The sequence below is a fragment of the Bufo gargarizans genome, chromosome 3 (assembly GCF_014858855.1).
Source record: "Bufo gargarizans isolate SCDJY-AF-19 chromosome 3, ASM1485885v1, whole genome shotgun sequence".
NCBI lineage: Eukaryota > Metazoa > Chordata > Amphibia > Anura > Bufonidae > Bufo > Bufo gargarizans.
In genome coordinates this window covers 284,994,906-285,022,240 of record NC_058082.1, presented here as the reverse complement: position 1 = coordinate 285,022,240, position 27,335 = coordinate 284,994,906, and the positions used below count along the sequence as shown (strand labels likewise).

At 43.2% G+C, this 27,335-nt stretch overlaps 1 protein-coding gene across 1 annotated transcript in view; it reads left to right on the top strand.

The window, feature by feature from the left end:
• Positions 1 to 27,335, top strand: part of LOC122932006 (AP-1 complex subunit beta-1) — a 114,588-nt gene that overhangs the window by 22,989 nt on the left and 64,264 nt on the right. Inside the window, exons 3-7 of the mRNA XM_044286146.1 lie at positions 872 to 977; positions 7,421 to 7,556; positions 7,975 to 8,220; positions 21,110 to 21,300; positions 24,080 to 24,301. Coding sequence (XP_044142081.1) covers positions 872 to 977; positions 7,421 to 7,556; positions 7,975 to 8,220; positions 21,110 to 21,300; positions 24,080 to 24,301 — 901 coding nt within the window. The remainder of the gene's footprint in view (positions 1 to 871; positions 978 to 7,420; positions 7,557 to 7,974; positions 8,221 to 21,109; positions 21,301 to 24,079; positions 24,302 to 27,335) is intronic.

The following is a 27,335-nucleotide window of genomic DNA, read 5'->3' as shown; positions in this document are numbered from 1 at the left end:
CATCTTTTGTGGATCAGGTGCCAACCCATACATTTATAGGGGGCCGCAAAAGATGCGCACAGCACACTGTGTGCTGTCTGCATCCTCACATCTGTTCCCTGGCGCTACAGAAAAAATAGAACATGTCCTATTCTCGTCTGTTTGGGGACAAGGATAGCATACACTTGGCCGGGATCCATGTTTTGCAGATCCGCAATTTGTGGACTACAAAACACTAACGGCAGTGTGCATGAGCCCTAATAGGGTATTTCCAGATAGATTTTCTGAGATCGAGAACCCCTTTAAGATTTATTACTTTTTGCACATAAACTTGATCAATCACATTTTACTTTTCACTTACTAATATTACATTTCATAGTTTTTCCATTATTTCCTCATGTCCTAATCAAGAGACTTCAGAGCTCCAACGATCAGGTCCATACAACATATCACCGATCATTAGGAGCGTTCAGTGAAATTTTTTCATCATTTTTTATCTTTTATATTTTTGGCGCCAAATTGTGTGTTTCATTATTATATTTTATCCATTGTATTTCATCTATTGTCCTCCATGTTTTGTCTGTTTTAAGTGACCCACAAAAGTGGACCACAGCACCACGTTTTTTTATCCATATAATAAATTACTATATGCTATAATCCTGTCCTCAACATCTATGTCCATCTGGCATCAGATAGTGGAGTGCCCCCTACCATTTCACTCACTTGCCAGTTCCGTTGTATCTTGACCAGGGGTAGGCTGTAAGGGTCGTGCACCATACCTAGCTGATACAAGAGGTTAGAGTCGCTGTACTACATATATTTTACTAAAAAATGTGTCTGATGCTGGACATCAATTACTGCAGCGTACAAAGCTTTCCTGTTCTGTTCTTAGGGGAGATCTTCGAGTTGAAAGCAGAATTGAATAATGAGAAGAAGGAAAAGCGCAAGGAAGCTGTGAAGAAGGTCATTGCCGCCATGACTGTTGGCAAAGATGTGAGGTAATGGGAAGGCTTCTTCACGGTTATTGGATCATATATTTAGGAGATAAAATAACAATTTTTTTTGTTATCCCTGCAATTTATAGACTGCATTCTAAAAGTATCCATACACCTAGGTTTCCCAACTCACTCATACATATACACGCCTGGGGAGAGAGGAGACAGCTGCCGCCAGACACCTCTTATCTCCTGGGAGATTCCCTCTCCTGTTTCATCCTTGACATCATCTCTCAGGGGAGACTTTGGAGCACGCCATGCATCAGTCCATCCTTCTGAAAACGGCGGGCTCAGCTGAAACATACCGAAGTGTATAGGAGCTTAATTTTTGGTCTCATTAAAAGATAACTCTAGCGGAGACACAGTCTCAGCATCCCCTCCACAACCAAATCAACAAAGAAAAAAAAGAAGCAAGAGATCTCAAATGCAGCATCGGATCCTTAGAACCACAAGCTTAAAGAGGACTTTTCATGGGTCCATACTTTATTAACTAAGTAGCAGGACATGTAGGGCCATACATGGGGGATGTCCCTGCACTTACTATTATTTCTGGGCGCCGCTCCATTCAACCGCTGTGGCCCCCCGTTACATTTTCCCGCGCTGTATGCTAAGTAACAGCATTGGAACACCAGGGAGGAGACGTCAGCTTTTCTCCCTGGGCGTTCCTTCTCCATGGCTGTAACGCTGTCCAATCGCTGCGCAGAGTGTCACAGCCAGGGAGAAAAAACGAATCGCCTTCTCTCTGGCTGTGATGCTCTGCGCAGCGATTGGACAGCGTTACAGCCATGGAGAAGGAACGCCCAGGGAGAAAAGCTGATGTCTCCTCCCTGGTGTTCCGATGTTATTACTTAGCATACAGCGTGGGAGAATATAGAAAAAGAGGAGTGTAGCAGCTCTCACCTGCCCTTCCTTTAGTTGTGAGCACGGACAGCCCGTGTCAGGTGCGGGCGGCAATGGAGAAAAAAAGGGTTGAGAAAATCCAGCTTCAATTAAAAAGGAATAGGCGTTTATTCAGCTTGCGGTTAAAAACTCATCCGAGGATACAAAATAGCAGTCTTGTCTAAGCTTTTCGGGCTACTAGAAACAATTCCAGCCCTTCTTCATGACATGAAGAAGGGCTGGAATTGTTTCTAGTAGCCCGAAAAGCTTAGACAAGACTGCTATTTTGTATCCTCGGATGAGTTTTTAACCGCAAGCTGAATAAACGCCTATTCCTTTTTAATTGAAGCTGGATTTTCTCAGCGTGGGAGAATGTACCGGGGGCCACAGTGGGCGAACGGAGCGGCGCCCAGAAATAATAGTAAGTGCAGGGACATCCCCCATGTATGCCCTACATGTCCTGCTACTTATTTAATAAATTATGGACCCATGAAAGGCCCTCTTTAAAAAAAAAAAAAAGTCCCATGGACTACTAAGTTTGGATCTTTAGTAATCACCATATTCATGCATTCAACCCTTTTGCTACCAGAGTATCTCATATGTCCTCGTTGGGTGTCACTTCAGTAGCCAAGGGTGTATGAGATTCATCCTTGCTACTAATTTCTCTATCTCAGGCCATCTTCACATGGCTTAAAGAGAACCTGTCACCGGGATTTTGTGTGTAGAGCTGAGGACATGGGTTGCTAGATGGCCGCTAGCACATCCACAATATCTAGTCCCCATAGCTCGGAAGGAGGATCCCCGTAGATCCTCCTTCCCTTGTATAACTAAATGACTCAAAGGTGAGGGGTAACTTGGATTTGTGTGCATGTTATCACCCCCCCCCCCCTCCCCCCATATCAAATGTTTACCAGCATCCAGCTTGTGGGGTCAAATATGAGAAGCCTGTGGCTTTACTACACAAACTCCAGGAGTACTACTGTATGGCAGCCCACCCCCCTCTTGGTATATGATATGCCATCCAGTGTGGGGTATACATGACTGACATCTCTGGTATCCCTGCCTCACCCTATCACTCTAGTTCTTTACTGCCGTTTCTCTTGTTGGTAGCCCCCATTAATCACTGATTCGCCAACAACGCAGAATTGGTACATCCAACCAGATATGTACACTAATGATTAGCGTACTACAGTCATTGCTCACCACTAATTCCCAGACTGATAGATCTTATATCCTATTATCCCTGCCATAGTACATTCATGTCTTGTATTTCAAAGAAACCCCTGTTACCAGGCACAAGCTGAACTACCGGTAATAACAGAGCCTCATTTTCCACACCACGCTGCTCAGCTACCTCCATCTATACTCAAAACAGACTTCCTCCTCCTGCTTAAAATGCCCTCAGGGCCTGGCCAGTTTTTTCTTTTGTCTTTTCATTATTTTTCACCGTCTTCCAAAAGCCATAATTCTTTTACTTTTTCATTCACGTAGCCATATAAAGGCTTGTTTTTTGGAGGGTGAGTTGTCCTTTTTGGTAGCATCGTTTCACTTATCATATAGTATAGAAAAATCGTCGGTACGATTATAGGGATACCAAATGTATGTACTTTTTGTTGTGTATTACTTTTCGAAAAATAAAAACCTTTGAACAAATCAACAGTTATTTTGCATCAACGTGTCCTGACTAATCTGACATGCCTAACTTTTTTATATTTCCATCTACAGAGCCGGTATATTTTGCGGATTGAGTTGACATTTTTACTAGAATCATTTTGTGGACTTTCATCACTTTTTATCCTATTGTTTTCTGTTGGCAAGGTGACAAAAACAGCGATTTTATTTCAAAGGCAGGTCAGCAGGCATTCTTAGCAAACAGCACATCAGCTAGACGCAGGGGGAGAATTTCTTTTCTTAAATTCAGGGCTTTAATTTGTACATTCTTGGACCATTTTAGTCGCCATCTGGAGCCCTGATTTGAGGATGATGGGCAAATATTGCATGACTTCAGGTTTTTTCATTTATACACTATGGAAAGAGCCTTCTACTTATGCCTCTGTCAATTGTTATGTACCCAACGCTGGTGCCTGCTGCAGCCAGCTGATCAGTATGAGTTGTCAGGTGTTGATAGGATAGGCTGTTAATATAAAGTGGACTACCCCTTTAAAAACATCAATATCTAAAAGGTAAACATGCCCTTCAATATGATTTTTTTAAGTAAAGAAGTGCTGATCTTAAGCATATCTTTATAGCAGTCAAAGGCCACTTTTCCGGATTCAACGGTCTAAATCCCCTTCTTGCTGGCTACCTGCAACTTGCCACTAGAGGGAGCATCCTACTTACTGTTATACAAAATGTTCCCTTCAACTCATATGCAGACCAGGCCTTGCTGCTTGGGGCTGGATCCAATGTAAATAAAGCTGGACATGGTTTCCAAATCATCTTGGATAGTTCATATAGATATTGCCTTCAAGTCTATCCACAAAGGACCAAATGCCACATAAAAAAAAAAAAAGGTGCTGTGGAACTTCACATTTGTGACCACTGCTTGTAGACCATCTACTTGTCATACTAGGACAAGCTAACAAGACGCATACTGACTGCCAGTATCTAACTTACCTTAGAGGACCTGCAGCAGGAACTCTGCTTGGTAACGTGAAACTAAACTGCGTTCCCCTATATAAACAACTTCAAGCCATCTTACCCTTTTAGCAGCTAGGACCCGCCATTGTGCCTGGTGTATGAGGGCTCCCAACCCTGGTACTCCACAAGAGCATTTTGGTTGACTGCAATGCAAAGAGAAAATTGGGATGTTTTCACCTCTTACTATAATATCATTTTCATGTCCAAAGTTCTGTGTTGATTCATTTTTAGCACAGAAAAAAATACATATGGGTTCATTTATTAAGCAGAAATACACCTAAATTAGGCGTATTTCTGTCGCAGTTTGCGACTTCTCCCCGCTAACGCCATGTGCGGTGGAGAATGGGATGTGCCAGCAGGCCCGTCTCATTTTACAATTTTTTTATACGCCTGTTATAGTCGTAGAAAATGGTCTAAATGTAAGACTGCTAGGAAGCTGTCTTAAATTTAGAAGTGGCGGAGGATCTGCCAAAGTTCTGTAGAGGCCGGCACCTCTTAATAACTTCAGTGATCCACCGCCAGTGCAGGGTTTATTAAGACCAGCATCTAAAACTTCAGTCTTAATAAATGTGCCCCATAGTTTTTTGATACAGAGCTCCAAAAACCCCTAGCACTGTCACTCCAGCTGTGGTAAAACTACAACTCCCAAGATGTGGCTGTTCTCAGTGGCTGTTCTCAGAACTCCATAGAAATGAATGGAGCATGCTGGGAGTCGTAGTTTCACCACAGCTGGAGTGTCGGAGGTTAGCCATCACTGCGCCTAGCTGTTTGCCTGCAGCCACCACTAGAGGGCACATAGGAGCTTATTGCGTGGTGATTTATTACTGTATAACATCTTGCAGTAAGAGCTGGTTGCCTGAATGTCATTTAAATGCATATAAATCCCGGGGGAACTATGTACTGGAAAGTAGGTTAAGCTGAACAAGTTATAGAACGTTCACCAAGTCTCCATTATAAATTATTATAGTAAAGATACTCCAGTTTTGCTAGAAATTTTTTTTCTTCCATTTTGAGCAGAAACATTGCATTTCAGGGGCTTTTGGAGCTTATTTTAGTTGCCATTATTTAAAGGGAGCCTGCCACGTTAAACATGGTGTCCGAGCTGCAGGGAACATGTTATAGTGCAGGAGGAGCGGAGCAGATTTATATACAGTTTTGTGGGAAAAGATTCAGTATAACTTGTTTTTCTTTAACTTAAAGGGGTTGTCTCACTTCAGCAAGTGGCATTTATCATTTAGAGAAAGTTAATACAAGGCACTTACTAATGTATTATTATTGTCCATATTGGTTCCTTTTCTGGCTGGATTCATTTTTCCATCGTATTATACACTGCTCGTTTTCATGTTTATGACCACCCTGCAATCTATCAGCGATGGTCATGCTTGCACACTATAGCAAAAAGTGCTGACCCCTCTGGTGGCCAGGACCATGGGAGTTCACATAGTGCTTTTGTGCTTTGGTGCTTTTTTTTTTTCTATAGTGTGCAAGCACGGCCATCGCTGATGGATTGCAGGGTGGTTGGTCATAACCATGGAAACTAGCAGTGTATAATGTGATGGAAAAATTAATCTAGCCAGCAAAGGAGGCAATATGGACAATAATACATTAGTAAGTGCCTGGTATTAACTTTCTCTACATAATAAATGCTATTTGCTGAAGGGACGCAACCCCTTTAAATTCCTGCTTATTCTGGGCTTTGCAGTGAAGCAGGCGGTCCTATCAGTGATTAACAGCCTCCCCTCTATGACTGTCTACACAGAGAGAGCTGTCAGTCACTGATAGGACTGCAACCTTGACTTTAAGGGCTTATTCACACGACGGTATGAATGGGTCTGCAAAATTGCGCCGTGTGCTGTCCACATCCGCAGTTCCGTTCCGCGGCCCCACAAAAAAGATAGAGCATGTCCTATTCTTGTCTGCAAGACAAGAATAGGCATTTTCTGTAAAGCGCTGACCATGTGCTGTCCGCAAAATGCGGAACGTCCCCGGCGGTATCCGTGTTTTGCATATACGCAATTTGCGGACTGCAAAACACATTCGGTGGTGTGAATGTAGCCTAAAGCCCAGAATGAGCAGGAATTTAAATTACGGTAATGAAAAACAAGCTGTACTGAATCTTTTCCCGTAAAACTATATATCAGTCTGCTCAGCTCCTCCTGCTCTATAACATGCTGCCTGCAGATTACACTGCATTTTTATGATGACAGGTTCCTTTTAAGACGCCGCTATCTAATGACAGCTACCTCCAGAACCGCCACTGTTCAGCAAAATAAACTGATTGCGGCGGCCTTTCACTACTGCACAGCATCCCCTTGTAGTGGGGGTTTGTACAGAGAATCAGTCCGGACTGTTGTTTCTGGCCCAGAATCAAAGGGGTATTCTGGTTATATAAAGTTATCCCGTATCCACAGGATAGGGGGATAACTATTAGATTGGTGGGGGTTCTACGGCTAGGATGCCCATTGAGGACAGGGGCCCTGTATCCTGTGGGAGCCAAAAAAAAACGAAAAAACGGAGCGTCTGCTCGGAATTGCGTGCTGTACTGAGCTATTTCTGGAACTCTCATAGAAATGAACGGAGTGGCCGAGTGCATTCCTGACCAGCCGCTCTGTTCATTTCAGGGGGACTCCACGGGGCATGGGGTACACCTGATTTGGTTTAAGCTCCCTAGCTACCATGGAATCTGTCAGCCATAAGTGAGCTTTTTCCCTGCTGTTTGGAAAGTGAGCTTTAAAAGGCGTAGAATTAGGAAACATTTTTCTAATTTAGATTTAGGAAAATCGCATATTTATACTAGAAAACTTGGGTAGAAATGTCCCTTAGCAGCGCTCTGAAATGTGAATACTTTGCAGTCTATTCAGGAACGTTCTCTGGTCTCTGTATATGAATAACCCCTATGTTCCTGTTTTTGTTTTTCTGTACTGCAGTTCTTTGTTTCCAGACGTGGTGAATTGTATGCAGACTGACAACCTGGAACTGAAGAAGCTTGTGTACCTCTACCTAATGAACTATGCCAAGAGCCAGCCAGACATGGCTATAATGGCTGTCAACAGCTTTGTCAAGGTAGCCGCTGCCTTCTACTATATTTCTATATGTCCATCACTTCCAATAAGAAATAATTACCTGATTGAAATGTATAGTGACATCATGTAGAGAAGTACCCTGCTTGGGACCCTCCACATATTAGCTAAATTCTTTTTTATTAGTTATGCAGACAGTATAATTCTGCGTTGCATGATTATAGATCGTCTATAATTTGCTGTGGTCAGGTTGCTGTGACCCCAGAATCACCAAGAATCCAACACTGCTGGAATGTCTGCGATTCTGGAGTTTCAGTGACTTGAGTCGCATCGAGTCCCCTTTCACTTCTATTATGCAGGGGAACTTTTACAATGCTTGTCACAGCCAAAGTCAACGTGTAGACCCAGCCTTCTAAGTTTTCCGACAGTTCTTGCAGTGACCAGATTATTGTTTTTAATAGGATTGTGAAGACCCTAACCCTTTGATTCGAGCTTTGGCTGTTCGTACTATGGGATGCATCCGTGTAGACAAGATCACAGAGTACCTCTGCGAGCCACTGCGCAAGTGCCTAAAGGATGAAGATCCATATGTGCGCAAGACAGCAGCTGTATGTGTGGCCAAGCTTCATGACATCAATGCGCAGATGGTAGAAGATCAGGGCTTCTTGGACTCATTGCGGGATCTGATAGCAGACTCTAACCCAATGGTAAGACCTGTGTTATTCTCCTTGGTCTTATCACTCCTATCATTTTAAACCATTTTTATTTACTAGGCCTATTGCACACGACCGTAGGTGTCCCGTTGCCGTATTGCGGACCGCATATGCTGATCCGCAATACACGGGCATCGTTCCGTGTGCATTCCGCATCACGGATGCGGACCCATTGACTTGAATGGGTCCGCAAATCCGGAGATGCGGAACGGACCCTACAGAAGCACTGCATAGTGCTTCCGTGGGGTTTCGTTCTGTATTCCGTTCCGCAAAAAAATAGAACATGTCCTATCTTTTTGCGGAACGGGCAGATCGCGGACCTATTAAATTGAATGGGTCCCTAATCCGTTGCGGCTGTCCCATGGTCAGTGTTCGTGCATTGCGTCCCGCAATTTTCGGGCCGCAGGACGGCAACGAGGCGCACTAGTTCGTGTGCAGATGGCCTTATACAGTATATGCTCTTCATTTTTCCTCCACGTATATACATTTTTTCATGTAGGACCGACCAGCTTGCCACCCTTCTTCATATCTTCTCTCTGCTCTTTCTTTCACCTTTCTGATTTTATACATTTGTTTGGACTGTATATGCGGTGTTTCTTGTACAATAAAAGCCGATGACCACTGGTGCCCTGGCCATCTTAGAAGAACGCAAAGTACCAGCTGTATATGGTATTTGCAATTTCCTTCCTGATGAGTTTTGATTTCCAGAAGGGGAACATACATTTTAAAGGCATTTACCATGATTTAAACAAATCCACCAAATGGCATGATGTAAAGGTCTAGTTCTTGGCTAGACCCGCACTGGTAATCAAGCTTATCTGATCCCTACTACTTCTGCCTCCATTTCTGCCCCACTGGCCCTGCAGATCCCAGGTCTCCCTGCATCAACATTCAGTTTGACGTGGGTCATGTGACTGCTACAGCCAACGACTGCAGCGGTGACCTGTCACTGGGTCACATAATGAATGGGTGATATGACCACTGCAGCCATTCATTGGCTGCAGCTGTCACGTGACCCACGTTAAACTGAATGTTGACCCGGGGCAACCCAGGACCTCCAGGGAAGCAATGGAGCTGGAAGCCAGTGGCAGGGATCAGGTATATATGGTTACCACCATGGGTCCAGCCATGCTGGGGGTCACACTAAACAAGCCCTTCAAAGAGTAATGTAAAAGAAAATAATATTTGTTGTGTCCCAGTAATGCCAGTATTTGGACAAGTGCTCAGTGATGTTACATCCATAATCATGTACTGTCTCTGTGGCATTTGTCGCCCATCGCCTTGCATATTGCCTTTATGTGCTGCAGACTGCCCTATTCCATGCAGTAGAAAAAAGGTACACTAACATATACAGCCCGACTTAGGCCAAAAGGTTACTCTATTGGCTCCACTGCCGGATCTTTCCTAGCTCATGTAAACAATGATATTATTTTTGGAAAGTAGGGATACTTTCACATCTGCGTTTTGTTGTCCGGTTTTGAGAGTTGGCACAGGCTCTCAAAATCGCAGCATAATGAATCAGTTCTGTCCCCATTAGTTTTGAGCAAACTTGAATTTTATGTTTTGCGTCCAAGGTTCGAAGAATCCTGTTATGGATCCCGCTACCACAGACCATAAGAGAATTCTATGACGGCATATACCATGGAAGACTTATAGGCTTCCGCGGTGCATGCCATCATGGAATTCTATTATGATAGTGGAATCCATAACTGGTTTCTTTGATAACCTGAACCTTGGATGCCAAATTAAAACACAAGTTCGCTCAACACTAGTCCCTATTCATTGTCAATGGGAACAAGACATTACAAACCGGAACGGAGTGCATCATAATGAATTCTGTTCAGGTTTGTTGTGTTCCCATTCTGGAGACAAAACTGCTGCAAGCGGGCAAGAAAAAAAACGGAACTGGCGCCCATTGACTTACAGTGGTTTTAGTGCAGAATCCGGTTTCTTCGTTTTCTATATAATATAACCAGATACGTTCTGAACGGATGCAGCTGGTTGTATTAATAAAATGGAAGCGTGCTGTGGTTTTGAGGTCCCATGCCGGACAGCAAAAACACAGATGTGAAAGTAGTCTAAATCATTTGGGTAAAGTGGATTGTGAGGTGCTCAACTCTGTATGTTCATTTATGTATGTATAAAGGTTTTTAGTAGGAAAAGGTAGAGCTGTTCCTGGATAGACATGACACATGCTCAGTATAAGGGTCCATTCACACGTCCGTTTTTTCTTTCCTGATCTGTTCCGTTTTTTGCGGAACAGATCAGGACCAGATCAGGACCCATTCATTTTCAATGAGTCCTGGAAAAAATCGGACAGCACAATGTGTGCTGTCCGTTTCCGTTGTTCCGTTCCGCATGTCCGTTTAAATATAAAACATGTCCTATTATGTTCCTGAAAAATCGGATCCTGGTACAATGCAAAGTCAATGGTTCCGCAAAAAATGGAAGACATTCGATGTCATTCCGTATGTCTTCCGTTTTTTGCGGAATCCGTTCCTGGAAACACATAGCAAATTTTTTTTTTTTTTTTTTCAAAGAAATCCAAACAACTTTATTTGATTATTGAAATGTATACATGTTTCCGTTTTTTGCGGATCCGCAAAAAACGGATGACATACGGAAACATTTTCAGGAACAACGGATCCGCAAAAAACGGACCGAAATTCGGATTATAGAAAAATACTGACGTGTGAATGTAGCCTAACATTTGGTACATATAGTTATTTGTAATTTTGTATTATTTTAGGTGATTAATTGATGTTACTGGTAAGCTGATACATTTACATTTGTTTCTCTGTTTTAAAGTGAACCTGTCCCCAGGAAAATGCAGCGTAATCTGCAGGCAGCATGTTATAGAGCAGGAGGAGCTGAGAAGATTGATGTATTGTGTTAAGGGAAAAGATTCAGTATAACTAGTTTCATATAAATGATTGCTCTTTCTATGCTCAGGAGTCCAGTGGGCAGCCCCAATCAGTGATTGACAGCTATTTTGTTATGTCTGTGGCCAGTCACTGATAGAACCACCTGCTGTCACACCGGTGACAGGTTTTAGAAGGTCTGAAAGATTATCTGCACATCAGTGATCTGATGGACTCTTTTGGTTTTGGTTTCACTTTGTCTTTGTGTTGCTTGTATGTCCACACCTCCTGTTCAGGTGTGGATCATGTGACCTTTACCTCCCCCTATTTAGCCTGACTTTACCCATCACTCCTTGCTCTGGATAGCTTAATGTGGTTTTTGGAAGAGCTGGAGTGTGGATCTTGTTGAAGTCCTGTTCATTAATCATCCATCGAGCCTCCGAAGTTAAGTGTTCCGTTTGTTGTATTTTGTTTACTAGGCCTCAGCGAGATGCTGGTTCCTTCACCAGGGAAGGAGCGGGTAGTCTCTGCCCTGTCATTACCATTAGGGCATCCGAGGGCCACCAGGGTTTTCTAGATTCCTGTGTATGGGCATCTCTACCATCGAGAGGTGCCCCCATACGGATAGGAGTTAGGGCCAGGAACAGGGTTTTAAAGGGTGGTGACCCTTTTCCTTCCCTAGCGGTGAGGCCTAGTGTCTTTTCCCTTCCTTCATGTTGTCTTTTGGTGTTCTCCCCTACTACATCCGTGACACCTGCGTGATGAGAGCTTAAATAATCATAATTTAATTATAACTATAAGTTATACTTTCCTATCAAACTATACATCAATCTGCTCAGCTCCTCCTGCCCTATAACATGTTGTGGCTTCTAGTTTTTGTTAATTTCACGTACGAATCGGTGTACTATTTCTGATGCTCTGCTCCAGACTGCTTTATTGTGATACTGTTGATTCTGTTCTTCAAGCTAAGTAGACTGGAATAGGTTTTGGCACATTTGGCCTGTGGTTTCTGTTGTTTTTGCATGCATCTGCAGCCGGTTGCCTAGCAACGTTCTATCTCTGCTCTAGATGACTCTGCATGAAGTGATACACGGGGTGAGGGCAGTGTTTATTGGTTGCCTGGCAACTTCACTACTTCCCTCCAGGTGATTCCATCCTGGTAAAACTCAAGTCCGTTTTTTCTACTTTAAGGAATAAACACCGATATAAACCGCTTTGTTTCAGAGGAGAGTGTTGTAAAAGAGGGATTTATGGGAAAGCTTCATGCACATGACATGTAAATGCACAATGTGTCCAGGGCCATAATGCTTGTTATAGAGCGTCAAACTGAGGGTGCGTATTCCCAATATACCTGAAATATTAGTAGTTGTTGATAGCCTTTATTCCTCTGTATATCTGAAAACTGCACTCTCGCAGGACCACGGTCATAGCAACCCACAGAAGCAGTTTAATTTTGTTAAATTTTTGCTGGTTTTAAAAAGTAGAGGTTGTAAGGGTCCATTCAGATGTCCGTAGTTCAGGGTCTGCATCCGTTTTGTGGGACTGGTGCGGACCCTTTCATTTCAATAGGGCCACAAAAGATGGGGGACAGCACACTGCGGGCTGTCTGCATCCATAGTTCTGTTTTGCGGGGAAAGATGGAGCACGTCCGGTTTCCGTGTTTTGCAGATCTTCCTTTTGTGGACCTCAAAACACTAGTGGGCGTCTGAATGGACCATTAGACAACATTTTCACTTTGGAAACCTGGCAGAATAACCACTTTCTTTTTTTTTTTTTTTTTTTTTTTTTTTTGAGCACCTGTTTTTTGCCATGCTGTTTTTTGCCCAAAAATCTGTCTAAAAAATGGCACAATTTGGCACATCCAGGGTTTCTACACATTCTTCATGACGGGCTTGAAAATCAGGTGGGCTTAGTGGTAAGTGGTTGGAGCTTCACAGGAATCTAAATTTTGGCTTAATTTTGGCATAAAAGTCTGTCCATGTAATTCAACCAATAGTTGGTATAGAGTCAGAGAAAAGTGTCTATCCTTGATTTATCATCCAGCCTGAGCCCCTGTGATAAAGGTCTAGACTGCCCGTCTAAGCTTATTCCATCTATAGGATTAGTATATCTGGGCCTGTATGTTTTCCCACTAGTGGTGTCTTCACTCATCTATATAGAAAGTCATGTGGAAATGCCTGAAAAAAAACACCAAGCACTCCTGAATGAAATGAAACCAGAAAGACCAAAAACACCACCTAATAAACAAAGGTGTCAGCGGCAGAAAACAGTGTTTCATATTTCCCATAGACCTTCAGCTAACATCTGGAGCTGGTATTTTAACTGCAAAAAAAATCAAAATGCATCAAAAACCCAGGGGCAAAAATGCTTAAAAACCCCAACAAATACCTACGTGTGAAAGCACAGATCCCTTTGCATAGGGAGTAAACAGTAGAATTACTTGATAAACCTTGAAATTCCGCTTTTTTATTTCATAAGGGAAAAGGTGGTAAAATATTGCCATCTGTAATGGGAATTATCGTACACTGCGCGAGATTCCAAGAGCCTGACCTGCTCATTCAGGATAATTGTATAGGGAGGTATCTCCACAGATCGGCAGAACAGGGCATATGCTGCTTGGTGACCACAGTGACTTGATGCAAACTGACAACTCTTGCTATGTTGCTGTGAAATAGCATGGGCATACTGGGCGGCTCTGAACTTAACCACTGCCTCGCCATGCAAGATTTCCTTATAAGCCTAGCATCGTTTGCTTTCACCATTTTGTTATGTTTTCCTGACCTCGCCATTTCGTATTAACACATGTTTCTATCCGGATTTCTTTGCCCAAGCCCACACTTGTTTTGTTTTAATAGGTTGGTAAGTGGAAGATTCCTATTAATCAGAAGCATATTACACCTCATTAGCTGCGTTACACACTCAGTTAATTTCCCAATTACCCTGTGACAGCAACAAAGCAGCCTGATGTCCCTGCTCTTATTCATCCTGCTCTATCTACTCAAGCTTCGCTGTTTTTGCCTGAGTAATGCCCACAGACTGCCAGTGCCCACCTCCAGTTTAGGAGTGTTGTGTAGTGCCACACAGTAAGAAATTGGGAGCTTTAAAGGGAATCTTTCACCACCTATAACCCCATCAAACTGCCAAGCATAGCTTGAAGGACACTGATTCTAAATCTGTATTTCTTTTAGTCAAATTAACTTGCATTCCCCCACAGTTAGCTTAAGGGCTATGTACTCCTTTGCAGTCAAATTTTTTTATGATTGCATTTAACTTGTATTTTCCTGCGTATAAGACTACTTTTTAACACATGAAAATCTTCTCAAAAGTCGCGGGTCGTCTTATACGCCGGGTGTCGTCTTATATACCGGTATACGGCGTGCTGAAACTTACTTCCTAGCCGGACTGGAGAAGCTGTCCTTCTCCAGCTTCAGGGACAGGCGCCCTCTAGCTGAGCCACCGTGCGCTGCATCCCGGCCAGCCGCTCCTAAAGCAGCCCCCTCTCCCTGCTCTCAGTGGTTTTCTCATGCCGGCAGTATCTCATTGCGTACTACCGCTCAGATCGTCCTAAAGTCAGGGAGGGCTGGGCAGGCAGGGAGAGCTGACCCACCCAATCCTTGCAGGCTTTGTATGAAGTGTGCACAGAAAATACCGGTACATCGCTTGCCGTGATTGGCTGGTTGTTGTATACTGGGTTGGATTGGCGATTCTGAGGGAAGCTGGGGGAAGCAGGAGCATCTGCACTTCAGCCAATTCTAATGTTGGAACGGCAGATCTCTAAGGAAGTTTGGTGTGCATCTTATCTGTGGTGAAAAATGCAGTGCAGCACCAGTATCTGTACATGCGGTGCAGCACCAGTATCTGTACATGCGGTGCAGCACCAGTATCTGTACATGCGGTGCAGCACCAGTATCTGTACATGCGGTGCAGCACCAGTATCTGTACATGCGGTGCAGCACCAGTATCTGTACATGCGGTGCAGCACCAGTATCTGTACATGCGGTGCAGCACCAGTATCTGTACCGGTACATACAGTACAGGATACAAATGGCTAACAGTCAAGACCCCATTATGGCTCTACCAGCAAGAAGAAAGAAATATGAAGCCAGTTTTAAACTTAAAGGGAACCTGTCACCGGGATTTTGTGTAAAGAGCTGAGGACATGGGTTGCTAGATGGCCTCTAGCACATCCGCAATACCCAGTCCCCATAGCTCTGTGTGCTTTTATTGTGTAAAAAAAAACTGATTTGATACATATGCAAATTAACGTGAGATGAGTCCTGTCCCTGACTCAACCTGAGATGAGTCCTGTACGTGAGATGAGTCAGGGACAGGACTCATCTCACGTTAATTTGCATATGTATCAAATCGTTTTTTTTTTACACAATGAAAGCACAAAGAGCTATGGGGACTGGGTATTGCAGATGTGCTAGCGGCCATCTAGCAGCCCATGTCCTCAGCTCTATACACAAAATCCCGGTGACAGGTTCCCTTTAAAGTTGTAAACTTTGCCATGGAAGATAATAACTGCGCTGCTGCAAGACAATATGGAGTAACAGAAAAGATGGTTCGGGACTGGAAAGCAAATTAAAAAAGAGTATGCAAAGGGTTAAGTGTGCATTAAGAAGATGCACCCCACATTGGCCAGAACTCAAAAAACATGTAGCAGACATGGTGAATTAGCATCACCAAAACGGTTATGTAGTGACACGTGAAATACGTTTGTTTGCACTTCAGTGGGCCAAATGTAACCCAGATCACAGCCACAGATTTAAGGCCACTGTATCCTGGTGTACTAGATTATTGGAAAGGCATATTATGGTACTAAGGCAAAAGACGAAAATTGCACAACAATTACCTGCAGATCTTGATGCCAAAGTAAATAGCATTGGAGGGGTAGTCTTATACGGCAAGTATAGCCCAAACCCTATATTTTAACTGGAAAAGTTGGGGGTCGTCTTATACACCCAGTCGTCTTATACGGAAAATACAGTATTTTTGGCTAAAAATCATATTTTTTAAATGGCCTTTATTAAAAATATTGAGCTGTTTAGTCACAAAGGGTTAAAGGGGTTCTGCACTTTCAATTAACTGATGATCTATCCTCTGGATAGATCATCAGCTTCTGATCGGCGGGGGTCCGACACCCGGGACCCCCGCCGATAAGCTGTTTGAGAAGGCAGCGGCGCTCTAGGAGCGCCGCAGCCTTCTCACTGTTTACCGCCGGGCCGCCCGCCCACTGACGTCACGACTTGTATCAACTACAGTGGGCGCGGCTAAGCTCCATTCAAGTGAACAGAGCTTAGCCGCGCCCACTGTAGTTGATACTAGTCGTGACGTCAGTGGGCGGGCGGCCCGGCGGTAAACAGTGAGAAGGCCGCGGCGCTCCTGGAGCGCCGCTGCCTTCTCAAACAGCTGATCGGCGGGGGTCCCGGGTGTCGGACCCCCGCCGATCAGAAGCTGATGATCTATCCAGAGGATAGATCATCAGTTAATTGAAAGTGCAGAACCCTTTTAACTGTTTTTCTAGCTGTGTGACTTGTAATTTCACTTTGTGCTGTCATCTAATAACCTTTATCTCTAAACTACTAAAAGGTTATAAACACTTACTTAAGCCACATTCTTATCAGTAAGATAAGAACTGAGCCATAATGAGTGCTTATAATGTCAGAGAGCAGAGATAAGGAGTCCCTCTGCTCCTCAGGTGACGGAAAAGACAGAAAATCCACAGGCAACTGGTATTGCATGTCAGCTCTGTACACAAAATACGATTCAATGTCATTAATAAGTACCAATTGAAAAAAATATTTTTAGCTCAAAATAAGTATAATGCAATAATAATAAAAAAAAATTGTCCCCAAAAGTGTACATAGCCTTTAAAAAGGAACCACATGTTCCCTGCACTCTGCCCAACCTCTTGATAATAAGAGCAGATGGGCGGGCCTCAGTACTGCCTGTATGCATAACAGGACTGCACATCATTAGTAGGACTCATCAGAGCTTGAGGGGATCACAGCACGGGTAAGGCTACTTTCACACTAGCGTTAATATTTTCCAGTATGGAGATCCGTCATAGGGTCTTGGTACCGGAAAAGAACGCTTCGGTTTTGTCCCCATTCATTGTCAGTGGGGACAAAACGCAACTGAACAGAACGGAATGTTCCAAAATGCATTCTGTTCTCATACCGGAGAGAAAACCGCAGCATGGGATCCGGTTGTATTATCTTTATCATGGTCAAGATGGATCCGTCATGAACTCCATTGAAAGTCAATGGGGGACGGATCCGCTTTCTCTGACACAATAGAAAACGGATCTGTCCCCTATTGACTTTCAATGGAGTTCATTACAGATCCGTCTTGGCTATGTTACAGATAATACAACCGGATCCATTCATAACGGATGCAGACAGTTGTATTATCAGTAGCGGAAGCAAGCGTTTTTGCTGAACCCTGCCGGATCCAGCAAAAACGCTAGTGTGAAAGTAGCCTTAGAAGGTGAGTTTACAAAAAGGCTCTCCCAGCTATACTGCAGTGGTATTAGAAAGGAGGGGGGAGGGTAACATGATATGGTGACAGATTCTCTTGAGGTCTCATGCACACAACCATGTCCGTATTTTAGTTCGCAAACCATGGATGCACAAAATATGGATACTTTCCTTGTGCACTACACATTTCTCACTCCCATTAATAGGAAGAACTGTTCTCTTTCAATAAAAGGACCATAATAGGACATGTTCTATAATTTGTGGAATCATTTCAATGTATTCACATATTGTAATTAATAGCATGTATTGTATTGGAGCATGTCATGTGTGAACGGTGCCTTACACTAACAGCTTAGCCCAGTTTATGTAAAATTGCCCTCAGATGACAGTGCGGTTGTACTCTGTTTGGGGCAGATTCACAAGTAACTGGGAATTTGGAGCAACAAGCACTTTTGAGTGATGGGCTGGGCAGAGAAAGGACTAGAGTGGCATTGCCCTCAGTGCATTTAACAATCAATTTTCATATTGATTAAAAGTTGAAGTTCTCTTCAGTGGAGCCACAGATTTACTAGAAATAGGCAACATTTTATTCAAGTGAGCAAAGTCGGCAGTTGCGTGAGTTACAAAGGCATGATCTTACTGACAGACACTCTTTAAAGGGGTTGTCCCGCCTGTAACTTTTATGGCATATTGACAGGTTAGATCTCAAATGTCTGATAGATCCCAAGGGTTGTCCCCTTGAAGTTCATTAACCCGTTTGCTACCAGCACCATATAGGTACGGTATTGGGTAAACAGGGAGGCCACTCGCGCGCGTGCAGCGGGCGTCATGGCTAGCGGGTCTCCGCTGTTTCAAACATTGTATGCCATATTAAAGGGGTTGGCCACTTTCTGGTTATTGTTGACCAAAATGTATATAACATGATTATATGGCACTTACTAATAAAGTCTTTGTTGAAATTCTGCACCATTTGCTATATTGCATAACGTTCACAAAGTCTATTGTACTGTCAACACAGAGGCCCTGTCCATAAAATGGCTGCTTATGGAGGGTCATGTGACCAGGCAAACACCTCCGTGTGATGTCTCCTCCATTCAGAGACATTGCCCCTGCCATCTGCACTTGTTCTGTTAGGAGTTTAGTGCAGGAGCAGTGTGGATGAATGGAGGAGGCATCACATGGAGGTGATCTGCCTGGTCACATGACCATCCATCAGCAGCCATTTTATGGACAAGACCTCTGTGTGGACAGCACAACAGACATTGTGTTCCTTATAAAATACAGAAAATGGTGCAGAATTTCGACAAAGGCTATTTTAGTAAGTGCCATATAATTATCTTATATACACATTAGTCAACAATAACCAGAAAGTACAACTTGTCCCACAAAAAATAAGCCCTCATACAGCTATGTGAACAGAAAAAAAATTATGGCTCAAGGAAGATTGGGACGAAAAATAAAACACAAAAACGAACCTCTGGTCAAATCCATGTACTTCACCAAGCTGCTCAGCCAAAAAACGTACATGAATTGATTTGGTACAGGCGCCATGAGTCTTCGGGCTGCCGCTCACTGGGGACACCATCTTGCTAATCAAGGTTCCTTCCAATATCAGGTGTCCTGCTTGATGTGAGTGACAGTGAATGTCCTCTGCTGACCACACCTGTCTCTAGGAAGGTTGCTTTTCAGCTGTCTGGTCAACTTTGAGCGCAGTCATTCAGAATGTATAGAGGATGTGTAAGATTCTGTAATATAAAGGACACTGTCCTAGTCACATATTCCATTTCGCCTGAATTGTCATTCTGAAAGTGGCCTCATTTCCCATCTCCCTGTACAGTAGGCAGGATGAAAGTGTGAGTGATAGGGTGCTATCTCAGAGCAGTGTGTTTAAAGCCCCAAGATATCGCAAATGCATGTAATTGACTTTATAAGCATGTAGTGTTCAAAATCAGCGGTCGCTCTGCCTGGATAATGGGTCTTTTCATTTGTCGCACTGTGAAGTCTGAAGACACAAACATTGCTGTCCTCCTCAGACACTCTTCCGAAAATTCTGTTCTCTGAGATAGCTGTGTCCAGGCTTTGACGCTGAAGTGTACAAGTCATCCTATGAAGTCTAACTGATGGCTTAATGGGCCTCGCCTTTGTTTTCTTAATTAAAACCCTCTCCTTTCTGCTCACTCTAAACAGATGCATGCCCTCTTTTCTACAAATAGTATATTGGTAATAATAATTGCCGCAATCACAGTCAAACAGATGCTGAGACAACACATGAGTCATTAGATAAGAGTACTGTTTGACTTTGTGGTTGATCTGAGATGGATCGTCCCATCTGAAAATCCCAGCGTAGTTTTTTTGGGCAGAAACTGTCCTGTAGGACAGGTATCCTAAGAAAGAAATGAGCAACTCTGATCTCTAATAAGTGCTACCAGTGACTGTGCAGGAACCCCCCCCCCCCCCCCCAACTGGTAACACCCATCCTAACCAGTAGCAGTTCATTCATAACCTCTAGTAGAAATAATAAAGGAATGGCACAACACAGAGTTATCTGAATAGATGCTCCAGAATGAGGTCTCATAAGGAGGCTTGTGATGCTGTGGAGGGTCCTGTCATAGTCTGGTCTAGGATGGTATAATTAATATATAAAGTGGGCATGCCGTCACTAAAACGGTGAACGTGTCACAAACATCATGTACAAAACCACAAGCAAAAATGCTAGAGTATATTCGAAAATACAACAATTTTTTTTTTAGTTGAGTCAAAGATATAGATAAATAATGAGTAGAAATCATATTCCGGAATTAGTCTGTAGCGGGATAATATATGCTTTAGAAGACTGTAATAAAGTACATGTAGATATCAATAGTTTGCTTCAAGATACCCATAATAGGAGAAAATGTAATGCAGGAGACTGATCCACCCGTAGTTATGCTGTAGGTACAATACATTTAGATTGCAGTGGTGATCACGTTCCCAGCATGTTTCACCAGACATAGATGTCATTATTTGTACCTATTTGTATTAGGGCTCATGCACACAAACGTATTTTCTTCCCGTGTCCGTCTTTGTTTTCTGGACCGTATGTAAATCCATTCATTTCAATGGGTCCGCAAAAAAAAACAGAAGTTACATTCCGTTTCCATATGTCCTATTATTGTCCGCATTACGGACAAGGATAGGACTGTTCTATTAGGGGCCAGCTGTTCCGTTCTGAAAAATACAGAATGCAAACTAACGTCATCCGTATTTTTTGCGGATCCATGTTTTGCGGACCACAAAATACAGACGGTCTTGTGCACAAGCCCTGACTCTACTGTACGGAATATTAAGTGAAACTATTGATATGCACATGCACTTTATTTTACTCTACTGTATATTGTCCTGCTACAGACTTCCATGGTTGATTGCTTCTCTGGTGTATGTCTGCGCATCTTTTATTATTGTATCTGTATCTTTGACTTGACAATAAAGTTTTGTATTTTTGAATATATGCTAGCACGTTTTGTGCCTAGGTTGAATACTTATCCTCCCCTCTTTATCTAGGTGGTAGCCAATGCTGTGGCTGCACTATCTGAGATCAGTGAGTCCCATCCGAATAGTAACCTCCTTGACCTGAATCCACAAAATATCAACAAACTGCTGACTGCGTTGAACGAATGCACAGAATGGGGCCAAATCTTCATTTTGGACTGTCTCTCTAACTACAATCCCAAGGATGAGAGGGAGGCACAAAGGTGAGCAGTACATTTGATTAAACTCCCTTAATGTGAATCTGTCACTAGATGTTTGCTCTCCTAACTAAAGGTGGCCATGTGCATTGAGGGCCCTTTACACGGGCCGACAATTGAACAGATGATCTTGAGGTGTAAATGCACCGCCAATTACCCGATGAACAAGCAAAACGCTCGTTTATCATGTAATTGTATCTTTTGTGCAGTACAAAAGATCATCATTTATTTTTGTCCCACTATGGGACTTCCACATTACAGGGTCTGATCCCTGTCTCAGTGCAGTACAATACATGTGTACTGTACTTCATTGACTATCAGTGTAATATATTAACACAGTATAATACACTGATAGCTTGCCTATGAGACCCAGCCTGGGGGTTGGTCCTCACAGGCCTCCGTAGCTGCTGGTCCCCAACACCTTTTGAGGCTGCAATGGCAACCATCGGGTCCCCGCCACCGCAGTGCGGGGACCTGATGGATCAGGAGAGGGAGAGCAAACCTAACATATTCTACGTTCATGGCTGACCGCGGCATATGAGGGGTTAATCCACTGGCATCAGCGTTACCACCGATGCTGGTGGATGCAGTAGGAATACAGCTGTCCGTAATAGCCGGGCCCCTGCTGCTAATTGCGGCCCCGCACATGGGTCAGCAGGAGGATGGACAGCAGGACGAGAATGCTCGTCTTGGGGCGCAAAGTAATGGCTGTTTAGGAGGAGCATTCTCGTCCTGGGTCCTTAAGCTGTTAGTCTTCAAACAAAATGAACGTTCATCAGGTGAAATTTAACAACAAACTATCTTTTTAGCTGTCCGATGACAGACCTTTATGGTCTGAAAAGTAGTCAACCATGTTTAATATTTTCGTGAACGGAAGATCGTTCTTTGAAAGATCTTTAATCCATCGGCTGGCATGTATGTTTAAACAACTGTGATGGCCAGTATGGACTAAAATGTGTATGGCTGTATCTACAAAACAATTGTTGACCAGATGATTGATTGTTCAACCGCTGTTCATCCAACTAACTCCTTTCTGTGTACGGCCACCTTAAGGGAAGCGTAAACTAGTGAAAGATTCCCTTTGCAAAATGTTTTGCCACTTTCTTAAAGGAGTTGTCACACACAAATATTCTAATTTTCAAACCAACTCCAGGATCTGAATATTTTTGTAATTGCATGTAATTAAAAACTTAGCATAGCCATGAGTTATTCAATAAAATGTATCTGTATAGCGCCACATGCATTTTTTTTCTTATTTCTGTGTCCAGCTCACTGAGATGGCCGCACATGCTCAGTTGATAAGGAGAGAGCTGCAGCAGAAAGAATGCACCGAGCTGTAAGGGAAAGGCCACTCCCCTTGAGCTGCCAGCTTGGTATAAATCTAGCAGAGCAATTGGAGCAATGCATGGTGGATCTCTGGATCCATTTGAGGTACAGGGCTGGTTCTAGCTTTGTTAGAAAAAGGTTGTCATGTACTATATGATGTCTGATTTTAATTTTTTACATTAAACATGGGACAACCCCTTTTAAATTGTTCCAGTTGTTTTGCTAAAATCATGTGTTAAAGGGTTTCTGTCAGCAGGAAAATGGGTATTAACCTGGCTGACATTAGTGATGTACTAATGTCATCTGAACATAACTATATTAGTGCCATCTCATTGTGTGCTGTCATTATTGAGAAAAAAAAATACTTTTATAATATGCAAATGAGCCCCTAGGAGCAGGAGGGCGTTGCTCCTGCTCCTAGAGGCGCCGTTCTCCCACCTCTGGCCACGCCCTGCTACACTTGATTGACCGTTGGTCTGCTTGCCGGCCCTGTCTCCTGTGGAAATCTCACGCCTGCGCCCTCCCCTTCAGTATTCGAATAGTAAATGGGACGGCACCTCTAGAAGCAGGAGCAATGCCCCCTGCACCTAGAGGCTCATTTGCATATTATAAAAGTAGTTTTTTTCTCAATAACTGCAGCATGCAGTGAGATGGCACTAATACAGTTATGTTCGGCTGACATTAGTCAATCACTAATGTCAGCCAGGTTAATACCCATTTTCCTGCTGATAGAAACCCTTTAAAATGTGGTCCAGGATTAGAAACACATAGCTGCTTTGTTCCAGAAACAGTGCCACACCTGTCCACAGGATGCGTGTGGTATCACAGCTCAGCCCCATTCACTTCAGCAGACAAAACCTATAAACAGGTGTGCTGCTGTTTCTGGAAGAAAGCAGCCATGTCTTTCTAATCCTTTACAATCCCTTGAAACGCCTTCAGTGCTGGAGCTGTTCAGTATGATATTCTCACTCCCCCCACCGCTGATTTACATATCTTTTTCTGTAGCGATCAACGGCTGGAGTGGGGAGAGCAGAGTCCTCATGAATATCAGGACTCATGGTTCACATGCCTGATCCTTTCTTTTTAAGGGCTCTTGCACACAACTGTATGTTTGGTCCACATCCGATCCACATTTTTTGCACATCAGATGCAGACCCATTCACTTCAATGGGACTGCAAAAAATTCACTCAGTACATCGTGTGCTGTCAACATTCCACAAGTCCGTTCCACGGGCCCGCAAAAAAGATTACGACCGTGTGCATGAGCCCTAAAGGAGATATGTCCACAGGTGTCTGACCTCTTTCCTTGTTGAAACCACACAAACCAAGTATTCAGTGGTTGTAGAGAGTTCAGAGCTGATGACCAAAGGAGATTTTGGTCCATCGCAATTAAAGTGTTTGGCCAGCTTTACCTTGTTGTCTCTCTTTCATATGTTAATCCACTTCTTCTTTTCATCAGCATCTGTGAACGTGTCACTCCTCGCCTGTCACATGCCAACTCGGCAGTAGTTCTGTCTGCTGTCAAAGTTTTGATGAAGTTCCTAGAACTGCTACCTAAAGACTCTGATTACTATACCATGCTTCTAAAGAAGTTGGCACCTCCTTTGGTTACCCTGCTTTCTGGGGAGCCTGAAGTGCAATATGTGGCTTTAAGAAATATCAACCTTATTGTCCAAAAAAGGCAAGTAATATTTGTATATACTAGCTGAAGGACTCGGCCTCGCCTCGGGTATATTTAATCTATTTCATTTAATGTTTGTGTGTGTCGTTAAAAGATATCAACACTATCCACTATAACAGTGACATCTACAGCACCCTGCCCCCAAAACAGTGACCTCCACAGCCCCCCACTCCTTAACACTGACCACCCCACAGTGTTGCCTTCCCTTAAAATTGGACCTCCACAGCAGCCCACCCCCTTAACGTTAACCTTTACAGCAGCCTTCCCCTTTAACAGTGACTTTAACAGCATGCCAGCCCCCTTAACAGTGGCCTTTGCTGGATTGGGGGCGTGTCCTTTTGAACAGCTCACTCTAAGACAGCAGCACTGTACTGTCTGAGTGTGAGCTGCAGGGAGAAAGTCGCACTCCCTCCTACCTCTGCAGCAGACAGAAGTTGATTATTTTTTCAATCCCTGTCAGCTGAGGGCGTGGCGGCCTAACCAGATCGGGGCATGGCTTAGCGCGACCTAGAAGTTGATTTTTACCTTCATTTTTTTAATCTCAGTCGGCTGAGTGGGAGGGGCATGGCCTAACCAGATAGGCCATGGCTTTATTTCAACAGCGATTATCCTGGTGACAGATTTCCTTAAAGCTCTCCTACAGCAGTGAAGAAAAATGGCTGGGTTGTTATGAAAACCTGGAGTAAAACTGTGTGATTTAGTTTTTAGATCACAGCAGACCCAGCATTAGTGTGAAAGCTACCAAGTAGCTATTAGGCAGCATAGTGAGTGACAGCGCCGCTATTAGAAACTGAGTCAAGGAATTGAATAAGTAACAGAGAGTGTCTAGTGAGCAGAAAAGTGTAACGATTGAATAGCTACCATCACAGCAATAGAGCTGAGCCAATATCACAATGTGTCTGCAAGTATAGACACTGAAAAGCTAGCAGGCAGTAGCAGAAATAACAGTGCCATTACAGTCAGTCTAGAGAGCGCATACAGAAGCATTTTGTTTAAAGACAGCTAGTCTTATAATAAACTGCTACCGCAATATTAAGCCAGCATCAGAAGGAAATTAACAATAATCCAGCACACTAAGGGTCTACTGTGGAGATTTTTAAGTCAGTAGGTTAGATGAAAGTGCTCACAATATATTAAATAAATAACTAATAAAAGTTAAATTTTTATAAAATACCAACAATAAAGAATGCACGTGTCAAGAGCAGGCGGCAACCAGTAGTCTCTGACTAAATGTAAATAAATATATAACGAGTGCCTCTACATGTGCAGCGTATACAAAAGTGTAATATATATAACAGCCAAACAAAATTCAATATTTATGGCTCTGATTCTGTAGTTTACTTGTAACTGGAAAAAAATTATTAAAATTGAAAATCTGCCAAAAGTGAAATTTTGAAATGATATCTCTATTTTCCATTAATTCTTGTGAAACACCTAAAGGGTTAACAACCTTTGTAAAATCAGTTTTGAATACCTCAAGGGGTGCAGTTTCTAGAATGGGGTAATTTTTGGGTGGTTTCTATTATGTAAGCCTCACAAAGTGACTTCAGACCTCAACTGGTCCTTAAAAAGTGGGTTTTTGAAAATTTCTGAAAAATATCAAGATTTGCTTCTAAACTTCTAAGCCTTGTAACATCCCCCAAAAATAAAATATCATTCCCCAAATAATTCAAACATGAAGTAGACATATGGGGAATGTAAAGTCATCACAATTTGGGGGGGTATTACTATGTATTATAGAAGTGGAGAAATTGAAACTTAAAAATTAGCAAATTTTTTAAAATTTCAGGTAAATTTGGTATTTTTTTTATAAATTAAAATGATTTTTTTTTTACTCTGTTTTACCAGTGTCATGAAGTACAATATGTGACAAATAAACTGTCTCAGAATGGCCTGGATAAGTCAAAGCGTTTTAAAGTTATCGCCACATAAAGTGACACTTGTCAGATTTGCAAAAAATGGCCTGGTCCTTAAAGGGAACCTGTCACCAGGATTTTGCGCATAGAGCTGGGGACATGGGCTGCTAGATGGCCGCTAGCACATCTGCAATACACAGTCCCCATAGCTCTCTGTGCTTTTATTGTGTTAAAAAACAGTTTTGATCGATATGCAAATGAACCTCATATGTGTCCTGTATCCGGAGATGAGTCCAGCGGAAAGGAGCCCAGCACCGCCCCACGTCCTCCAAATCTCCTCCTTGCTGGCTGACGTCACAGAGCTGGAGCGCCGAAATCTGGCGATGCGCGAGCTAGCGCATGCGCAGTGTCAGCATCATGTTCATTCCCTGTGCTGGCATCAGCACAGGGAATGAACTACGCATGCGCTAGCTCGCGCATCGTGAGATTTCGGCGCTCCAGCACTGTGACGTCCGCCAGCAAGGAGGAGATTCGGAGGACGCAGGGCGGTGCTGGGCTCCTTTCCGCTGGACTCATCTCCGGATACAGGACACATATGAGGTTAATTTGCATATCGATCAAAACTGTCCCCAGCTCTATGGCCAAAATCCCGGTGACAGGTTCCCTTTAAGGTGAAAATAAGCCCGGTCCCTAAGGGGTTATTAAGGGACAGCTTTCCACACGTCACTGAACTGTATGCATGTACTTCTACAGGCACACACATTACTTGATATGAAGACTAGCATCTTGTGCTACACTTTAATGCTTTACTTTAGTACTGAAGAATATCCAATGCTGTGCCAGCACCTTTCTGTGACAGCAAGAACATCATTTGGGCAGATACACTGGGGAAACCTGATCAATTCCCACTAAGAGGAAGTTAAATACATGTAATAGTCACATAGGCTGTGATCATAGCCATTAGGAGCTCCCGTTGCAGAATCCTTAAAAAAAAAAAAATAGCAGTCAGAATGGTGTAGGATCCGCTGCAGTAACAGAGAGCTGATGGACCCCGGTATAGTCAGTAGGGTCCATCACATGCCATTTGTGTCCATCATGTAACGGAGCCGGCATTCAGCTTATCGCTGAACAGTAAAATGCAGACCCAGCCCTATTGGCTGCTACACGTGCCTTTTACT